A 21,026-nucleotide genomic window follows, 5' to 3' on the forward strand; every position below is an offset into this window, starting at 1 on the left:
TTATTTATAGATGAATGTTGAAAAAAAAATTAAAAAAAAAGGCCGAAAAAGGTCAAATTTTTTTAATTATTCAGATTTAAAAAAAAATAATAACTAAAAATAGCCTAAATCGACGCCCACTCGCACAGTCGGTAATTTTCAAATTTATCCCAACCATCCATCAATTGGTAGTTATTGCGGTGCATGACCAAAAGGGTGGTAATTAAAGTACATTACGTTGACATAATTTTATTTTTATTTTATCCATTTCATTTAATTTAAAAATAATTATTGACATCGTTAATCTTATAAATATCAATATAAAAATAAAGATCAATTTATTTTTTTATTAATTTTAAGTTGCAGAGAAAATTGATAATTCAAACCCTAAACCCCAAATCCTATTAGAATAAAGTAAATAGTTATAACAAAAAAATTAATGTAAGTATTGACTATTTGAGATGCGATATATAGACCACAATTATCTGTATATTACTTATTTTCTTCCAAAATTAATTAGCACTACTAACAAATAATGACAGCAGTATTTATTAATACTATAAAATAATGAAACAGAAAAAAGCTCATCACAACGCAGCACATACCTCAGCGGCTGCAGAACTCTCAGCGAAACCAAAAAACCCAAAAACCTTATCACAAACTGACTCCTAATCCCTCCCTCCCTCCCTCTTACTCTCCTCCTTATCCATAAACCCTGAACTTCTCTAACTCTAAACCCTTTTATCTCTGAATTTCCCTATTCAAATTTTGTGTTTGTTTCAGCGATGGAGTCGAAAGAGGCGGCGTTGAATCCCACCGCTGAAGTTATACCAGGTTCATACGCTTCATCTCCATCTCCATCTCCACCGATTAATAATGATATTGTTTTGAGTAAAACAATTTCTTCGAACGAAAATAATGACGATAAAAGTAGGGATAATAGTAAGGCTGTGGTGTCTGAGGATGAGGACTATGTGAGTGGTAATGAGGAGTTCGAGGCGGCAATGGATAAGCCTGTATTGAATAAAATTGATGGTTCTGATGTTCCGGAGATGGCTGAGAATGGCGGCGGTGACGTCGAGGAAGGGGATAAGGTTGTTGAAGGGGATGGGGAATCAGTCGTGAAATCCGATGTGGCTGCTGGTGAGGTTGAGGATGGTGAACAGGGAAAGGCGGTGGTTGAGGGAGTTGAGGCGGAAGGAAAGCAGGCGGAGGGGGAGGCGGGAAAGGAGAGTGAGCCTGAGGTTAAAGAGGGGTTTGAGGCGGCTGTTGAGCAGGTAGAATTGGAATCCATGCCTGAAGGGGATTCTGTAGTTGAGACCATTCAGGTTGATGTTGCTGGCCCTGGAGTTGCTGTTGTTGGGGAGCCGGAAGGAAATAAAGATGTATTGAGTAAACTTGAGGAGAAGGAGGTTGCTGAAGTAGATGTGGTTGAATCCGAAAGATCGGATGTGGTTGATGTTAGCCTCGCAAAAAAGGAGGATTCTGTAGTTGGTGAGGGCGAGGTTGTTGTGCCTTCCTCAGGGGCATCTATTGTGGTGATAAAAGAAAACGGAGCCAACTCTAATGAACTAGAGCAAGAAGAAGATGCTGAAGTGGCTCTCACGGCTGAGGGGGATGCTGTTGTTGATACCATCAAGGTTGATGTGAATGTGGTAGATCCAGGAGTCGCTGTTGTGGGAGGGACGAAAGAGAACGGAGATGGGGAGGAGGTTCCCCTTGAATCAGTCGGTAGTGCTACTGAAAATGGTGGTGTTGAGAAAGATGTCGATTCTAGGGAAATTGGAGTGGATCTTCTGAATTCAGAACCGGCAGCTGAGGATACAGTTGGGAATGAGAAGGACGAGACTTTAGATGCTGGAGCTGTTGCCCATTTGGGGAAGGGTTTTCAGACGTCCGAGGCCAGTATTGATTCTTTTAGTAGCAGTAGTCATCTGGAGAGAGAAAATTCAGCGAAGGTTCACATTGATGGGGAGGTCAAGATTGGGCATGAGATGGTAGAGTCAGATACCGGAATTGTTCAATCAAATGATGCCCAAACTGGTGTTGATGGGATATCTGAGGAATTAGCACGAGTAGAATCTAATGAACCAAAAGCGGTAACTGATGATCTCAGAGAAATTAGAGAAGTAGAGGATGAAATGGATGTAGTGAACCATGAAGAACCTATTTCAGATGAAGAGACTGATGGCATGATCTTTGGGAGCTCGGAAGCTGCCAAAAAGTTTATTGAGGACTTGGAGCGAGAATCTGGTGGGGATTCTCATACAGGTCTCGACAGTTCGCTTGAGCAGTCTCAGAGGATTGACGGTCAAATTGTGACTGATTCTGAAGAAGACGGCGAAACTGATGATGAGGGAGATGGTAAGGAATTGTTTGATTCTACTGCTCTGGCTGCTCTTTTGAAGGCTGCAACTGGTGCTGATTCTGGTAGTGGCAATATCACTTTCACCTCTCAAGATGGATCTAAGCTGTTCTCCATGGAGCGTCCTGCTGGGTTGGGATCTTCCCTCCATGGAGCGTCCTTGAGGCCAGCTCCCCGACCAAACCGCTCCAGCCTTTTTGGCAATCTGGCTCCTGCTAGTGGAGGAGAAGTGGAGGAGAATTTGAGTGAAGAGGAGAAGAAGAAACTGGAGAAATTGCAGGAGATCAGAGTGAAGTTTCTGAGGCTTGTTCATAGATTAGGCCTCACTCCAGAGGAGTCTGTGGCAGCTCAGGTTTTATACCGGCTGGCACTTCTTGGTGGGAGGCAAGGGAGTCAAACTTTTAGCTTGGATGCTGCTAAGAGGACTGCATTGCAGCTTGAAACGGGGGAGAAGGATGATCTTGACTTCTCCATTAACATCTTAGTTCTTGGAAAGTCTGGAGTGGGGAAAAGTGCCACCATAAATTCATTATTTGGAGAAGAGAAGGCTCCGATTGATGCATTTGAAACTGGGACAGCTTATGTAAGAGAGATGTCTGGGTCTGTTAATGGGGTTAAAGTTCGCGTTGTTGATACACCTGGTCTAAAATCTTCCGTCATGGATCAGGGTATCAACCGTAGCACCCTGTCATCTATAAAGAGGTTCACAAAGAAAAGCTCCCCCGATGTTGTTCTTTATGTGGATCGGCTGGATGCACAATCTAGAGATCTTAATGATTTACCAATGCTTAAGACTGTTACTAGTACACTTGGCTCTGCCATTTGGCGAAGTGCCATAGTTACACTTACTCATGCTGCATCTGCGCCCCCGGATGGGCCTTCTGGCACTCCACTGAGCTACGAGGTGTTTGTATCTCAAAGGTCTCATGTTGTGCAGCAGTCGATTGGCCATGCTGTCGGAGACCTACGAATGATGAGCCCCAGTTTGATGAATCCCGTCTCTCTTGTCGAAAACCACCCCTCTTGTCGGAAGAACAGGGACGGACAGAACATTCTTCCTAATGGTCAGAGTTGGAGGCCTCAGTTGCTGCTTCTATGCTACTCGATGAAGATTTTATCTGAAGCCAGTGCAATCTCGAAACCTCAGGACCCATTCGACCATAGGAAGCTCTTTGGCTTCCGGTCACGCCCACCACCTCTTCCATACATGTTATCATCCATGCTGCAGTCTCGTCAGCACCCTAAGCTTCCATCTGATCAGGGCGGCGACAGTGTCGATTCAGATATTGATTTGGATGATTTTTCGGATTCTGATCAGGAAGTGGAGGACGAGTACGACCAGCTTCCTCCATTCCGGCCTCTCAGAAAAGCTCAGATTGCCAAGCTGAGCAGAGAGCAAAAGAAGGCATATTTTGAAGAGTTTGATTACCGGGTGAAGCTGCTCCAGAAAAAACAATGGAGGGAGGAGTTGAAGAGAATGAGGGAAATCAAGAAGAGAGGTAAAGATGCTGCAGTGGATTATGGTTTTGCAGAGGATGATGCTGAAGGTGGAGCAGCAGCTCCGGTGGCAGTTCCCTTACCTGACATGGCACTTCCCCCATCTTTTGACGGTGACAACCCTGCATTCCGATACCGGTTCTTGGAGCCCACTTCACAGTTCCTTGCAAGGCCAGTCTTGGACAGCCATGGTTGGGACCATGACTGTGGCTATGATGGAGTCAACCTTGAACACAGCCTAGCCATCGCGAATCGCTTAGCAGCAGCTTACACTGTCCAAATAACAAAAGACAAGAAGGACTTCAGCATCAGTCTGGATTCCTCTGTTGCAGCCAAGCTAGGAGAGAACATGTCGAGCATGGCAGGCTTTGATATTCAGAGCATAGGCAAGCAGCTAGCTTACATCGTCCGTGCTGAAACCAAAACTAAGAGTCTGAAGAAGCATAAGGCAACTGGAGGATTATCCTTGACATTCTTAGGCGAAAACATGGTTCCGGGTGTGAAGATAGAGGATCAGATTACGTTTGGGCAGCAGTACGCCCTTGTAGGCAGTGCTGGCGCAGTGCGGTCTCAGCATGACACTGCCTACGGGGCTAACTTTGAGCTGCAGAGGAGGGAGCTGGACTACCCGATTGGCCAGGTTCAGTCGACGCTCAGTATGTCGATCATCAAATGGAGAGGGGACTTGGCGCTAGGGCTCAACAGCCTGGCGCAGTTCTCCATAGGGCGAAATTCGAAGGTTGCTGTTCGTGCTGGAATCAACAACAAGCTTAGTGGTCAGATCACGGTGAGGACGAGCAGCTCCGACCATCTGTCACTGGCGCTTGCTGCTGTTATTCCAACAGCGCTTTCCATCTACAAGAAGCTCTATCCAGAGGGCGCCGGCGACAAGTACTCCATCTATTAGTTTTTCCTCATTTGATTTTTTGCTGCATTTTGTATTTCTTATTCAGTTGAATGTGCGAGACAATATTAGCCTCTTTCCGTTTTTGTATAATAATTTTGCTGCTGTCATTTGAGTAACTGAACTCTTTTGCGGGATAGGGCTTGATGAAATGCAGAGTTATAGAAGACTTCTTCGATATATGTTTTCACTCAGAATTTCCCTTTTAACACTTCGCCTATTATATTTTGGTTAAGACTAATGAGTTTTGACTTATTTCAGTTGATCATCAAAATAAATATGAGCGTGCTATAAAATTTATTACGTAATTTTCTTTTTCACGTCTTATATTAATCCTTGTGAAAAAGCAATTAATTATGAGTACTGATTCGCCACCTACATATAAATACTGAGCAATAATCGGCTAAACTAGCATCAACTCTTGTACAAACAAAAGCAATAAGATATTCTTTCTGTCCTAGAAAGATTGGCTCAATTTTCGTCCATTCTACAAAATTTATTTCATTTCAATTTTTTATCATTTTTAGTACTGGATCTCATATTTCACTAACTAATTTCTATTCATATTTTATTATAAAACTAATACACACGCATTTCACTGATTTTTTCCACTCACTTTTCATTACATTTCTTAAAACTCGTGCCCAATTAGAGTGAGACAAAATTTGAGGGACGGAAGGAGAAATAGACTGTAGTCGCATTAGCCATCAGCGCTTTTCATATGCATAAGGTTCGCAGCGTTTTGTTATTCACAACCATTTATATCGGCGAGATTAAAAAACAGCGGGAAATGGCGGCGGCGGCGGAGGTGAAAGCGATGCTGAAGGAAGCCTTCGGCGATTCATCTTCGGAAAGCGACGGAGAACCGTCACGTGGCATGCGGAGACGAGCTCGAATCAGCGATTCGATTGACGAGATAGCGAGACCTCTCTCAATTTTCGGGGATAGCCACACTTGGGAGCAGATCAATGAAATCAATGGCCTCTGGATATGCAGGGAGTTTTTATCCGCCGATCAGCAGTCTTCGCTGCTATCTTCACTTGAACAAGGTGAAAAAATCATCACACTGTTATACAAAAAAAAAGAATAATGTAGTTGGGGAAAATTTACGCTTTATATAATTGGATGCAGGTGGATATTTAGCTGAAGGCTCGCTCAATCAGGTATCGCTTAAAACCTCATCTTAAATCAGGTTTTTGTTTTAGCGTTGATAATTTTTGAAAATGGATAATCTTTTTCGCATGAGCACTTGCTAATTAATGTAGCACAAGCTTTGTGGAATTTTGTTTATCACTTCAACCTCGTTTTCTTTTCTCTGAGGAATGTATCATATTTGCACAAGGAGTTCTCTGATTAGTTTAGTTTCCATTCAGTGACTGCTCATAAACACTAATGTGTTCATATATGTATATGCATTAGTCTATAATGATAAAGTTAAACACTGTTAAAAAATGGTTATGTGACAGATATTTACATTTTGTGATTAACTGAATTTGGTGATATATAAGAGTATCTGAGGGATAATATAATCCAAGAATTTTAAGTTCACAGTCACCTCTTTCTGTCTTCCACCACAGGCTATGAGGTTTGGAGATCTTCCTCCTTGGGCTCTTGAACTTTCACAGATTGTACGCGAAAACATTCTTTTTAGCACTGGTTTTTTTGAATCAGGGGATCGAATGCATAGGAAAAACGAAGAAGAATGTTTATTTCCATCACAATTGCTGTGGAGGGAGCCACTTTTTAACCAACTTATAGTGAACATATACCAGCCAGGTGAGGTGCGTTCTCACCTTTGGATTATTATACTGAATTTCTGTGTTCATAATGTCTGTCAAATGGTATACTACTACTTGTTTATGGCATACTACTTTCTTGATGATAGGTCTCTGATAGTTTGAAGCCTAGTTTGTTAGTACTTCTTGAAATGTAAGAGCCTTGATTGGCAACCAAATTTGGTATTGGGTTGGGTTATCCTTTAGTTGAGTTTGTGCTGAGAGTATCATTTATAATTTGAGACTACTCTGTTAGTAATTCTTGAATCTAAGAACTTTGATTAGCAACCAAATTTGGTATTGGGTTGGGTTATCCTTTAGTTGAGTTTGTGCTGAGATTAACATTTATAATTTGAGACTAATTCTTGAATCTAAGAACTTTGATTAGCAACCAAATTTGGTATTGGGTTGGGTTATCCTTTTTTAGAGTTTGTGCGTAGAGTAACAAATGGTGGTGTTTAAGTGTGCAGGGGATTGGAGCTCATGTTGATCTGATGCGTTTTGAAGACGGAATAGCAATAGTGTCGTTGGAGTCGGCCTGTGTGATGCGCTTCAGCCCAGTGGAAGCATCCTCAGACTCAGTTGAGCTACTCCTGAGCCCGGGATCACTAGTGTTGATGTGGGGCGAGGCGCGCTACCTGTGGAAGCACGAGATCAACCGCAAGCCTGGGTTCCAAATCTGGCAAGGCCAAGAAATTCACCAGGAGAGCAGAACCTCCATCACCCTCAGAAGGCTCTGCCCAACACCACAACACTAGGTCCAAGATACATATTTTACTTTTGCGATTTTACTTTAACATTCTTATTTTCAACATATAAGATGCAAAATAGCCATCTGCAGTGAAGTGACAAACTTGAAAAGAACAAAGATTCAAGTACAAAAGTACAAACATTATACTCCTAAAATGGCCATCTTGGCAACGAGCTTCATTTTTCAAGCTGAAATCAAATTTATTCTCCTAAATTGGGAATTTTTTTTATCTTCTAGCGTTATGATTTAAATATTGGCATTAAGTTTGATTGGATCGAACTCGTTAGCAAAATCAGATAAAAATGAAAGTTCAATAATTATCAAGTACACTTTTAATTTCTTCTCCAAAAATTAAATTGGATCAAAAACCAGTAATTTGTATCAATGTATGTCAATTTTTTTGTGTATTGTGTGTGTGATTTCTTGTTCAGAATAAAAAGGTTTCATTAATGATTTGATATATTATGAGAGATCTCCAAGCGAAAAGGTAAATGGAGAGGTAAAGAGAAATAACTATCATATTTACTTCATCTTCATAAAATTTCATGCTCTAATGGAAATGATATTTGAGGAGGTATTATATCTTATTTCATTTTGAATAGATATCTTTACCTCTTCTTGGTAAAAAAAGGTAAAAAGTTAGTTTTTTTGTCTTTTTAATTTACCTTCTTTCCTTGGAGTCTACTTTTTAAGAGGGTATAATAACCTTTTTGAGAAGGTAAATGAGATACATACCTTCTCAATATACCTTTCTCCCGTGGAGATGCTATGAGAAGCATGATTTAAACAAGGAGTGAAGGAACGTTCTTCTGGCCAAAATACAGAAAAAGTAGCAACACTCTGACCAAATATATAATTATACTCCATATGTGTGATCAATTGCTAACTCACCTCTTAACTGCTAATTACAACTAATTTAAAATCATAAGATTTGTAGAGATATAGTGATCTATAAATTGCCATGTGTAATTTCGTTTTATTATTATTTAAATTTAAAAAGATAAGAAGAATCACCAATTTTAGGGTTTCAGAAAAACTGTCAATATAGTGTATAAAAAATATCGATACAATTCCTTGAATAGGTCAACACAATTTAGCACTGACATTGTATATATATTATATTGACATATTATGATTGCTATGTTGACATTATTTGCTTGTCAAAAATACAAAAATTCATGAGTTTTTTTTCAAATTTTAATATCAAAACATATGCAATTGAGATCTCGTTGGAATCCTTAATCATTTAAAGTCTAGAGTTATTTTTTAAAAGTTAGTTATAACTAATTATTTATTAATTGACATTAATACTCATAATTTATATTTTTTATACTGCACTGATAATCGTGGCTGAATGATCTTATGTCTTAATTTAATGATGCAATGCTAATAATTTAATTGTAATTAGCAATTTAAATGTGAATTAGCAATATAACACACATCCCATACTCAATATAGTTACGTCAAACACTAAATATGTATTTGTACAACTACCAAAATAAATACATTAATAATACGAATAATAAATAAAGATTTGTCTAGATTTGTTTGCTTTCTTCATAATTTAAAATTTTTGAATAAAATAAAAAATCAACCTTTAAATTTTATAGAAATTATAAAAATTACAATTGTCAATTATAATTTCTAATATATTAAAATCAAATTATATATATAAAATAAAATAAATAATATTAAATATATAAGAACGAACATGAACTTATTACTTATAAATGGTGCTCAGATACATAGCATCCATTTTTTTATATATAAATATGTACATAAGTGAAGGGCCATATGATATATAAATATTTCCTTTTATAATTTGCAATGTCTTGTTGTGCGTATTTCATTATGGAGGCATAAAATGCCAAAATTTCTCTTTCTCTAGTCTTCTGATTGCACCTTTTCAATCTCCAATTTTCTGTGGCCATCGTTAAAGATAAAAAATAAGAGGAATTCAATATGCACACATACTAATTGATGCTTTTACAGAAAACACGAGCGAAACAAACAAAATATAATCCAATCCAAACATTATCATCATTAAATTTGAAGTTGCTGGATGAGTTTTTAATAAAAAATTTCAAGGTTGCTTACTTTCTAGTAATATATACTCCATTCTGTCAAAATTTTGATTAATGCTACATTTTATGAATAATACATGCTCCCTCCGTCCCCAAAGAATATACACTTTGGGGTCACGGGTATTAATGTAAAATTGGTAAAGTAAGAGAGATGTAGAGAGAAAAAGTAATTAAAGTATTGTTAGTGGAGAATGGATCTCACTACATTAGAGAGAAAGGATTTCCCAAATTAGAAAGTGCATATTCTTATGGGACGGACTAAAAAGGAAATAGTGTATATTCTTGAGGGACGGAGGGGGTATTAGTTTATACTCTCTCAGTCTATGAAAAATAGTCTCATTTTTGCCATTTTGGTATGTAAAAAAAAAAGACTCATTTCTATGAATGGAAAGTTTCTCTGCATATTTTATCCACTTTTTCTCATCTCTCTTAAGTGGAGTATAATTTATACGAGCAAATTTTTTCTCTTTTTTCTCTTATTTTATCAATTTCACATTAAAACGCGTGTCAATCATAAATGAAACTATTTTTTATGGATGAATAGAGTAATGTAATTTTATTTTTTTCAATTGTCTTATTCAGGGAAAAACAATGCCTTTTGGTGATATTGGTCAAACCAACATTATTTAACCACAATAATATTTTCGTATTGTATTAAATAAACAATATTAATTGTTTAATTATCACAAAAAGTCGGTTTTGTATACAAGTGAAATAGTACTTGAGAAAGATTAAAATTTGTACTAATGATTTAATATTTTGTTTTTAAATAGCTTGAAGTTGTCCATAATTGAAATACCTATAATCCCAAAAATTAATTATCATATTTATTTGAAAACTGACTAGAAAGTTGTCCATAGACCATAAATTGAAATACTAGCTTATCCAATAAATTTATAACCGTACTTTTTACAAAACAAATATCTGAAAAAAGTTTTCCTCAACAATTTTCTAAATACTCCATGGACATACTCCTATATTTTTCAAAGTTACTTTGGATTTATTATTATTATTATTATTATTATTATTATTATTTATTTATTTTTTTTTGGGTAAGAAAAGAGGACAGAGCCCGATTACACACTAACGAACGTAAGAAACACCTAATCTATCATGCAAACCAAATACTAAGACACAATGGAGGAGACTCTAAAACATGGACACCTTTATGAAAGTTGTATGCGTGATGTGACAGAAAGTCGGCAGCGAAATTTCCTTCCCTGTCCACGTGACGGAGCACCACTGAGTCAAACTCATGTAACAAACTCTGTACTTTCCGTACTATAGATCTGCAATTGATGGTCACTTCAAAGTTCCCCACAATCATGGACACACCAGTGAAACTATCACTCATCACCTCCACCTTTCGAATACCCTATATTCTTTGCCAATTGTAGCCCATGAAACAAGCACCAAATTTCTGCAGTCAAAATAGAACACACTCCAATATTAGCAACAAAACCATACATCCAAGTTCTTGTAGTATCACGGATGAGACCACCACCAAAAAGCATGTCCTAATCCTCCTTCTAGCGATGCGTCAGTATTGAGCTTAAGGATATTCGACAGAGGTGGCCGCTAACTCACAAAAGTGGGTAGTCGAGCCACTCCAATTTTCAATTTGAATGTTGAACCTAAAAAAATCCTCTCACCGCCGTCACATTATCAATCTCTCAAATGTCAATAACCAAGTGACATTTTAAATAAGTATACAATTCAACTAATGAGTTGAGTCCAGTCTAAACCCATTTTATTTTTGCACAAGTCGTGCTATACCGAGTCCTCCCTAATTGGCAACTCTAGCAGCAATAAGGGTCATACTTTGTGGATTGGACCGTCTGCATGATGCATGAATCGGTCCAAGCGGTGCGCCACGCCAACCAATGTGCACTACCAAGTGAAGAACCGAGGTAGAAAAAAATAGGAGTATTACTACTCCATTATGATTCCTCAACTTTATTTTAACGTATTTATAGAGATTTTTACATAATAATTTACGGCTTTAACCCCTTGTCATCTGCACTTTGGATCCGCCCATGTTAACCAAGTGGTATAAAATATACACTACTGCACAATTTGCACAATTTCTTCTGTTTTTCTCTATTTCATTACACACTAACTACTATTTACTTTATTTAATGAATGTTGACATTTCTTTCGTAATTTTAATTAGATAATTTTGAAGTTTAATTATATATTAGTAGATTTTTTTTTATATTTAGTTCTTTTTTGATACATATTGTCATTTATATATATATATATATAATTAAAATTTATAAATAAAAAGTAACTAATGATATCATGAATAGTGTATGTGTGACCTAATTTGTAGATTGTGCATTGGCCATTGCGTGTATTTTGCAGTTTGGGCATGACTAGAATAGTTGATACTCCCTCGGTAGTAGATAGTTGTCTCATTTTAATCGGGCAAGAGTTTTAAGAAATGCAATTAAAAATGATTTGAAAAGGTTAGTGAAATGTGAGTCCTACTTTTAGAAATTATTAGTTTTATAATAAAATGAAAGTAGGAAAAGTTTTTTTTTTTTAAAAATACTTTTGCTCTAAGACAAAGGTACAAAGATGGTTAAATAACACTTGGAAATTGAACTATCGTTACAGTAACTTATATCTCTCTCTTCGAAATTGAACCAGCTACAACTATTATATCAGAAATTCTCCTTCACCTCAGACCTCTTATTATGAGCGTCTGAACCTCTATAAATGAATTAGTAGAATATGAGGTCCATTATAAAAATGGTAAAAAGTGAAAATGAGACAAATTATGTGAAATTGATCGAAATGAAAAAATGAGATAAACTATATGTGACTGAGGTGTAATAGTTTGGTATGCGAATATGGTTTCTTAGATATGTGAGTTGTTGTGACTTGCGAGCCACTTAAGATTTAATTTCATATATATGTGATAGGGATATGTGTAGTGATAGTTAATTTCTAAATTTACCCCTAGCCTCCGTCAATTGATATACTCCTACTCCATATGGAGAAAAATATTATTCATGTCAATATTAGTATCACCTCTTCTTAATCTACGTTAGTATTATTTTTTATCCATTTCATTTATTTTTAATATCATGAATATGATTTTAACATTATTAAGTTTACAAATAATACTATATAAATAAAGCTCAATTTATTCTTTTATTCATTTTCTAAAAGTTGTAGAAAAATTGATAATTCAATCTTTAATTTTATGGAGTATAAGACATCAATAATACTTTTATAAATTTGTAAGATAGTAGAATAAAATTAAATGAATGAAAACAATACAGCTAGTGTTGATAAAATAAGAGAGAATTAGAAAATAAAAAGTAATTAAAATATTGTCAATAGAGAATGAATCCCACTTTATTAATAAGAAAAAAAGTTTTCAAATTTAGAAAATGAATATTTTTATAAAATGGACTAAAAAGTAAAGAGTTACATATTCTTGTGGAATGGAGTGACTTATCAATAATAGCAGTATTTATTACGAGTATAAGAGCACCCACAACTATGCTCTTGCCAACGAGCACGGTTGTGGGCCCAGCCCCACTTTTTCTGCCTGCTCTTAGGCAATAGCACAACACCCACAGCCGTGCTCTTTCGCAAGAACGAGCACAAGGGTCCCACCATTCCATTATTCAATTTAAATAAAAATATTTCCACAAAATTAAAATACATTACACATACCCGGAATAATATTACAAAATACATTAAAATTTAAAAATTACATAATTAAAATCCTAAAAAATAAAAATTACATAATTAAAATCCTAAAAATTAAAAATTTCATAATTAAACTTCTAAAAATTAAAAATTACATAATTAAATTCATAAAATTAAAAAACCCACTACTCGTGGCTGAATTTCACCCACATGTGTTTGATTAGGTCTTCTTGTAGCTCAACGTGGGTTCGGGTATCGCGCATTGTGTGCCTTGTTTCGATCCTCTCACCCACCTTCATATGCACACCTCGGCATGGGGGAGACCTCGCGCTTGAACTTTCGGCTTCATCCTCGTCGTAGAAGCTAGCCGCCCTCAGTCCTTCGTCGGCTATAATCATGTTGTGTAAGACAATACATGTATACATGATGTCGGCGATATTTTTCACGTATCACAGCCTAGCCGGGGCCTTCACAATGTTGAATCGGGCTTGAAGGACCCCAAAGGCTCTTTCGACGTCTTTCCGCGCGGACTCTTGACGCTGCGCAAAAAGAACCCATCTCGGGTCTTGCGGGTTGCTGAGCGTCTTCACGAAAGTCGACCACCTTGGGTAAATACCATCAGCGAGATAGTAACCTATGTGGTATACATTTCCGTTGACGGTGAAGTCGATCGCCGGTGCTACACCATTCAACACATCAGTGAAGAGGGGTGAAGAATAGAGCACGTTCAAGTCGTTGTTGGATCCGGCAACACCGAAATATGCATGCCAAATCCATAGGCGGTAGTCGGCGACCGTTTCAAGGATAGGTGTTGGGTCGCCGCCTTTGTGGCCGCTTAAGTGTTGCCCCCTCCAAGCAGTCAGGCAATTCTTCCACCTCCAATGCATGCAGTCAATGCTGCCAAGCATTCCGGGAAAGCCATGGACTGATTCGTGAAGACGAAGCAACCGTTGGCAATCATCGCTGGTGGGTGCCCGAAGGAATTCATTACCGAAAGTTGTACGAACGCCCTCGCAAAAATTTTTAAGACAAAGGATTCTAGTGGACTCACCGACATGCAAATACTCGTCGAAGATGTCGGCCGTTTGCCTAGTAGCGAGTTGTCGGATGGCACACATACACTTCTGCAACGCCGAGATACTTTGCCGACCGGCTGCATCTGGACCTGTTTGGAAGTATTCAACACGGGTGGACAATGTGTTGACAAGACGCATGAACAAGCGCTTTGACATGCGAAAACGGCGCCTAAAGTAATCTTCCGGAAACCGCAGCTGGTCGGAAAAATAGTCGGCAACGAGCCTTTCGTGGGCTCCCTCCTGATCACGATGGATGTAGCGGCGAGTTGATCTAGTTGGTTGAAGAGGAGGGGCGGAGGTATTCGCTGTGACATATGCTTCATAAGCGGCACGGTGTTGTTCGTAGTATTCTTGTTCTTCGCGCTCCGCTTCCGCAATGAGATGGGTGAAATCCATTTAAGGTTTTGAGTGAGAGATGAAGATGTAGATAAGTTGTATGAAAAATATGAATGAGAGATGAATGAAAGATGATTTGATGTGAAAAATGGATGATGAAGGTGAGTATTTATAGATGATTTTGGGGAAAAAAATCAAAAAAATACAAAAAATGGGCAAAAAACGGCAATTTTTTTTGGGATTGTGAAAATATATTTTTAAATTTTTTGGTATTATTTGCGTTTAAAAAAAAATAAAAAAATTATTTTTCAACGGATATGCCGTTTGCCAATTACACGCTGTCAAGAGCGCAACAGCGGACAGCAGTGCCGCGCCGCTAGCACGGACAGACGGACGAGCCCCTCCTCTCCGTTGTGCATGCTCTAAATGGTAGGAGGATGATAAAACAGAAAAAAGTTGAGCACAACGCAGCACACATTGAACTCTCAGCGAAGCCAAAATACCCAAAAGCCTTATCACAACCGACTCCTAATCCCCCCTCTCCCTCTTCATCTCTCCCCCTTCTTATCCATAAACCCTGATATCTCTAAACCCTTTTATCTCCGAATTTCCCTATCCAAATTTTGTGTTTGTTTCAGCGATGGAGTCCAAGGAGGCGGCATTGAATCCGACGCCCGAAGTTATATCAGGTTCAAACTCTTCCTCTCCTTCTCCACCGATTAATAATGATGATAAAAGTAGGGATAATACTAAGGCTATGGTGTCCGAGGATGAGGACTATGTGAGTGGTAATGAGGAGTTCGAGGCGGCAATGGATAAGCCTGTATTGAATAAAATTGATGGTTCTGATGTTCCGAAGATGGCTGAGAATGGCGGCGGTGACGTCGAGGAAGGGGATAAGGTTGTTGAAGGGGATGCGGATGTGGTGGGGAAGGATTTTGGGGGTGATAGGGAGAGTAGGGTTGGGGGTATTGATGGGATAGGTGAGTTTGCCGATTCAGTTGGGGAATTAGGGGTGAATTCCGATGGGGTTGCTGGTGAGGTTGTGGATGGTGAACGGGGAAAAGCGGTGGTTGAGGGAGTTGAGGCGGAAGGAAAGCAGGCAGAGGGGGAGGCGGGAAAGGAGAGTGAGCCTAAGGTTAAAGAGGGGTTTGAGGCGGCTGTTGAGCAGGTAGACATGGAATCCGTGCCTGAAGGGGATTCTGTAGTTGAGACCAGTCAGGCTGATGTTGCTGGCCCTGGAGTTGCTGTTGTTGGGGAGCCGGAAGGAAATAAAGATGTATTGAGTAAACTTGAGGAGAAGGAGGTTGCTGAAGTAGATGTGGTTGAATCCGAAAGATCAGATGTGGTTGATGATGTTGATGTTAGCCTCACAAAAAAGGAGGATTCTGTAGTTGGTGAGAGCGAGGTTGATGTGCCTTCCTCAGGGGCATCTATTGTGGTGATAAAAGAAAACGGAGCCAAATCTAATGAACTAGAGCAAGAAGAAGTTGCTGAAGTGGTACTCACGGCTGAGGGGGATGCTGTTGTTGATACCATCAAGGTTGATGTGAATGTGGTAGATCCAGGAGTCGCTGTTGTGGGAGGGACGAAAGAGAACGGAGATGGGGAGGAGGTTCCCCTTGAATCAGTCGGTAGTGCTACTGAAAATGGTGATGGTGTTGAGAAAGATGTCGATTCTAGGGAAATTGGAGTGGATCTTCTGAATTCAGAACCGGCAGCTGAGGATACAGTTGGGAATGAGAAGGACGAGACTTTAGATGCTGGAGCTGTTGCCCATTTGGGGAATGGTTTTCAGACGTCCGAGGCTAGTATTGATTCTTTTAGTAGCAGTAGTCATCTGGAGAACGAAAATTCAGCGAAGGTTCACATTGATGGGGAGGTCAAGATTGGGCATGAGATGGTAGAGTCAGATACCGGAATTGTTCAAACAAATGATGCCCAAACTGGTGTTGATGGGATATCTGAGGAATTAGCACGAGTAGAATCTAATGAACCAAAAGCGGTAACTGATGATCTCAGAGAAATTAGAGAAGTAGAGGATGAAATGGATGTAGTGAACCATGAAGAACCTATTTCAGATGAAGAGACTGATGGCATGATCTTTGGGAGCTCGGAAGCTGCCAAAAAGTTTATTGAGGACTTGGAGCGAGAATCTGGTGGGGATTCTCATACAGGTCTCGACAGTTCGCTTGAGAAGTCTCAGAGGATTGACGGTCAAATTGTGACTGATTCTGAAGAAGACGGCGAAACTGATGATGAGGGAGATGGTAAGGAATTGTTTGATTCTACTGCTCTGGCTGCTCTTTTGAAGGCTGCAACTGGTGCTGATTCTGGTGGTGGCAATATCACTTTCACCTCTCAAGATGGATCTAAGCTGTTCTCCATGGAGCGTCCTGCTGGGTTGGGATCTTCCCTCCATGGAGCGTCCTTGAGGCCAGCTCCCCGACCAAACCGCTCCAGCCTTTTTGGCAATCTGGCTCCTGCTAGTGGAGGAGAAGTGGAGGAGAATTTGAGTGAAGAGGAGAAGAAGAAACTGGAGAAATTGCAGGAGATCAGAGTGAAGTTTCTGAGGCTTGTTCATAGATTAGGCCTCACTCCAGAGGAGTCTGTGGCAGCTCAGGTTTTATACCGGCTGGCACTTCTTGGTGGGAGGCAAGGGAGTCAAACTTTTAGCTTGGATGCTGCTAAGAGGACTGCATTGCAGCTTGAAACGGGGGAGAAGGATGATCTTGACTTCTCCATTAACATCTTAGTTCTTGGAAAGTCTGGAGTGGGGAAAAGTGCCACCATAAATTCATTATTTGGAGAAGAGAAGGCTCCGATTGATGCATTTGAAACTGGGACAGCTTATGTTAGAGAGATGTCTGGGTCTGTTGATGGAGTTAAAGTTCGCGTTGTTGATACACCTGGTCTAAAATCTTCCGTCATGGAGCAGGGTATCAACCGTAGCACCCTGTCATCTATAAAGAGGTTCACGAAGAAAAGCTCCCCCGATGTTGTTCTTTATGTGGATCGGTTGGATGCACAATCTAGAGATCTTAATGATTTACCAATGCTTAAGACTGTTACTAGTACACTTGGCTCTGCCATTTGGCGAAGTGCCATAGTTACACTTACTCATGCTGCATCTGCGCCCCCGGATGGGCCTTCTGGCACTCCACTGAGCTACGAGGTGTTTGTATCTCAAAGGTCTCATGTTGTGCAGCAGTCGATTGGCCATGCCGTCGGAGACCTACGAATGATGAGCCCCAGTTTGATGAATCCCGTCTCTCTTGTCGAAAACCACCCCTCTTGTCGGAAGAACAGGGACGGACAGAACATTCTTCCTAATGGTCAGAGTTGGAGGCCTCAGTTGCTGCTTCTATGCTACTCGATGAAGATTTTATCTGAAGCCAGTGCAATCTCGAAACCTCAAGACCCATTCGACCATAGGAAGCTCTTTGGCTTCCGGTCACGCCCACCACCTCTTCCATACATGTTATCATCCATGCTGCAGTCTCGTCAGCACCCCAAGCTTCCATCTGATCAGGGCGGCGACAGTGTCGATTCAGATATTGATTTGGATGATTTTTCAGATTCTGATCAGGAAGCGGAGGACGAGTACGACCAGCTTCCTCCATTCCGGCCTCTCAGAAAAGCTCAGATTGCCAAGCTGAGCAGAGAGCAAAAGAAGGCATATTTTGAAGAGTTTGATTACCGGGTGAAGCTGCTCCAGAAAAAACAATGGAGGGAGGAGTTGAAGAGAATGAGGGAAATCAAGAAGAGAGGTAAAGATGCTGCAGTGGATTATGGTTTTGCAGAGGATGATGCTGAAGGTGGAGCAGCAGCTCCGGTGGCAGTTCCCTTACCTGACATGGCACTTCCCCCATCTTTTGACGGTGACAACCCTGCATTCCGATACCGGTTCTTGGAGCCCACTTCACAGTTCCTTGCAAGGCCAGTCTTGGACAGCCATGGTTGGGACCATGACTGTGGCTATGATGGAGTCAACCTTGAACACAGCCTAGCCATCGCGAATCGCTTAGCAGCAGCTTACACTGTCCAAATAACAAAAGACAAGAAGGACTTCAGCATCAGTCTGGATTCCTCTGTTGCAGCCAAGCTAGGAGAGAACATGTCGAGCATGGCAGGCTTTGATATTCAGAGCATAGGCAAGCAGCTAGCTTACATCGTCCGTGCTGAAACCAAAACTAAGAGTCTGAAGAAGCATAAGGCAACTGGAGGATTATCCTTGACATTCTTAGGCGAAAACGTGGTTCCGGGTGTGAAGATAGAGGATCAGATTACGTTTGGGCAGCAGTACGCCCTTGTAGGCAGTGCTGGCGCAGTGCGGTCTCAGCATGACACTGCCTACGGGGCTAACTTTGAGCTGCAGAGGAGGGAGCTGGACTACCCGATTGGCCAGGTTCAGTCGACGCTCAGTATGTCGATCATTAAATGGAGAGGGGACTTGGCGCTAGGGCTCAACAGCCTGGCGCAGTTCTCCATAGGGCGAAATTCGAAGGTTGCTGTTCGTGCTGGAATCAACAACAAGCTTAGTGGTCAGATCACGGTGAGGACGAGCAGCTCCGACCATCTGTCACTGGCGCTTGCTGCTGTTATTCCAACAGCGCTTTCCATCTACAAGAAGCTCTATCCAGAGGGCGCCGGCGACAAGTACTCCATCTATTAGTTTCTCCTCGTTTGAATTTTTGCTGCGTTTTGTATTTCTTATTGTGTTGAATGTGCGACACCATAATAGCCTCTTTCGTTTTTGAATAATATTTTTGCTGCTGTTTCATTTGAGTGTCTGAAATCTTTTGCGGGAGACGGTTTGTTGAAATGCAGAGTTAATAGATACCAGCTTCTTTGATACAAGATTGTTTTTCGTTTGTGAATATGTATAGGCCATGTTTTCAAAATAGTACTAACGTTTACCGCTTTTTAGTTTTGATGATCTCTTTAATTGATCATCAAAATTAATGTGAGCATATTAATAAATTTAGTAATTACTTATAACTTTTTTAATGATTTTTCTTAATCCTTGTGAAAAAGCAATTTAAGTCTATGAGTATATAATTGAGATGAATGGAGTACTGATATTATTCAATATGTCCCGTCCCCCCTTTGCATTTTTTCCCACATTTTCTCCTTCAGTCTTGCAAAATGACAAGGCCGTTTAATTATGTGCCACACAAATAATTTGGTTTTACTTAATTGAAAAGGTTCAAGATTTGAATAATAGGCAAAACAAGCATGTAATCCAGATAGTAGTAATAGATTAGTAGTTAGCCATCAGCGCTTTTCAAACGCATAACAGCATAAGGTCTGCACCGTTATGTCATTTACAATGGCGGCGGCGGAGGGGGTGAAAGCGATGCTGAAGGAAGCCTTCGGCGATTCATCTTCGGAAAGCGACGAGAGGAATCAGCGATTCGAGTGACGAGATCGCGAGACCTTCGGGGATAGCCACACTTGGGAGAAGATCAATGAAATCAATGGCCTCTGTATATGCAGAGTGATTTTATCCGCCGATCAGACGTCAAAATTTACGCTTCATAATATTTGGATGCAGATGGATATTTAGCTGAAGGCTCGCTCAATCAGGTATCGTTTAAAACTTCATCTTAAATCGGGTTATCGTTTTAGCGTTGATAATTTTTGAAAATGGATAATTTTTTTCGCGTGAGCACTTGATAGCCACTGTAGCACAATTGCACAAACCTTTCAGCTTAGTGTGATTTCGATAATCACTTGAACCTCGTTTCTTTGTTCTTTTCGCTGAGCAATGTATCATATCTGCATAAGGAGTTTTTTGATTAGTTTAGCATCCATTCAATAATTACTCAAAAGAACCAATGTGTAATCTACAATGGATAATCACTGCCAATGTTACGCACTGTATGAAAAATGGTTATGTGACAGATGTTTACATTTTGTGATTTATTGAATATGATGAAATAGAGTATCTGATGGATTATATAATCCAAGAATTGTAAGTTCATTGTCTGAAAGTAAAGATCTCAGATCCCCTCAGACTATGAGATTTGGGGATCTTCCTCCTCCTTAGGCTCCTGAACTTTCAAGCACTGTACGTGAAAACATTCTTTTTAGCACTGGTTTTTCTGAATCAGGGGATCGAATGCATAGTGAAAACGAAGAAGACTGTTTATTCCAATCAGAATTGCTGTGGAGGGGGAGCCATTTTTAAACCAACTTATAGTGAGCATATACCAGCCAGGTGAGGTGTGATCTCACCTTTGGATTATACTATGATTTTGTGTGTTCATCATGTCTGTCAAATGGTATACTTGTTTCTGGCTTACTTTCTTGATGACTGGTCTTATAGCTTGAAGCCTAGTTTTTAGTAATTGTTGAATTCTAAGAACCTTGATTGGCAACCGATTTTGGTATTGGGTTGGGTTCTCCTCAGTTAGTTGTTAATGCAGCGAGTAACAACTGGCTGCGTTTAAGTGCGCAGGGGATTGGGGGGAAAATCGGGTTTATGGGGCACTTTACACTAAAGATTACGTAAATGTACCCATTTTGTTATCTATTCCAAAAATGGGAAAAACGCCAACCACATTGGCGTTTCTATTAGTAAAAACGCC

The 21,026-nt window shown here is 39.8% G+C and overlaps 3 protein-coding genes across 3 annotated transcripts; all 3 read left to right on the forward strand.

Moving 5' to 3' along the window:
- The first annotated feature begins 583 nt into the window (after window positions 1-583).
- Window positions 584-4,925, forward strand: LOC121744442 (translocase of chloroplast 159, chloroplastic-like). Its single transcript, XM_042137976.1, has one exon. It carries the CDS (start codon window positions 765-767, stop codon window positions 4,746-4,748), a length of 3,984 nt encoding a protein of 1,327 aa, XP_041993910.1. The 5' UTR covers window positions 584-764; the 3' UTR covers window positions 4,749-4,925.
- Window positions 4,926-5,518: 593 nt separating this feature from the next.
- On the forward strand, window positions 5,519-7,426 carry LOC121743886. Its single transcript, XM_042137275.1, has 4 exons — window positions 5,519-5,794; window positions 5,877-5,908; window positions 6,323-6,526; window positions 6,991-7,426. Exons 1-4 carry the CDS (start codon window positions 5,536-5,538, stop codon window positions 7,276-7,278), a joined length of 783 nt encoding a protein of 260 aa, XP_041993209.1. The 5' UTR covers window positions 5,519-5,535; the 3' UTR covers window positions 7,279-7,426.
- A 7,473-nt stretch (window positions 7,427-14,899) lies between these two features.
- Window positions 14,900-19,216, forward strand: LOC121743885 (translocase of chloroplast 159, chloroplastic-like). Its single transcript, XM_042137274.1, has one exon. The coding sequence runs from the start codon at window positions 15,074-15,076 to the stop codon at window positions 19,106-19,108; it is 4,035 nt and encodes a 1,344-aa protein (XP_041993208.1). The 5' UTR covers window positions 14,900-15,073; the 3' UTR covers window positions 19,109-19,216.
- Window positions 19,217-21,026: the final 1,810 nt, after the last annotated feature.

This window comes from Salvia splendens, chromosome 8 (assembly GCF_004379255.2).
Source record: "Salvia splendens isolate huo1 chromosome 8, SspV2, whole genome shotgun sequence".
Lineage (NCBI taxonomy): Eukaryota > Viridiplantae > Streptophyta > Magnoliopsida > Lamiales > Lamiaceae > Salvia > Salvia splendens.

Excerpts from the sequence above, each read along its gene's own strand:
- LOC121744442 (XM_042137976.1), top strand. The coding sequence starts at position 765 with ATGGAGTCGAAAGAGGCGGCGTTGAATCCCACCGCTGAAGTTATACCA.
- LOC121743886 (XM_042137275.1), top strand. The coding sequence starts at position 5,536 with ATGGCGGCGGCGGCGGAGGTGAAAGCGATGCTGAAGGAAGCCTTCGGC. Across the intron at positions 5,795-5,876 it reads GCTATCTTCACTTGAACAAG|GTGGATATTTAGCTGAAGGC; the intron begins GTGAAAAAATCA and ends AATTGGATGCAG. Across the intron at positions 5,909-6,322 it reads CTGAAGGCTCGCTCAATCAG|GCTATGAGGTTTGGAGATCT; the intron begins GTATCGCTTAAA and ends CTTCCACCACAG.
- LOC121743885 (XM_042137274.1), top strand. The coding sequence starts at position 15,074 with ATGGAGTCCAAGGAGGCGGCATTGAATCCGACGCCCGAAGTTATATCA.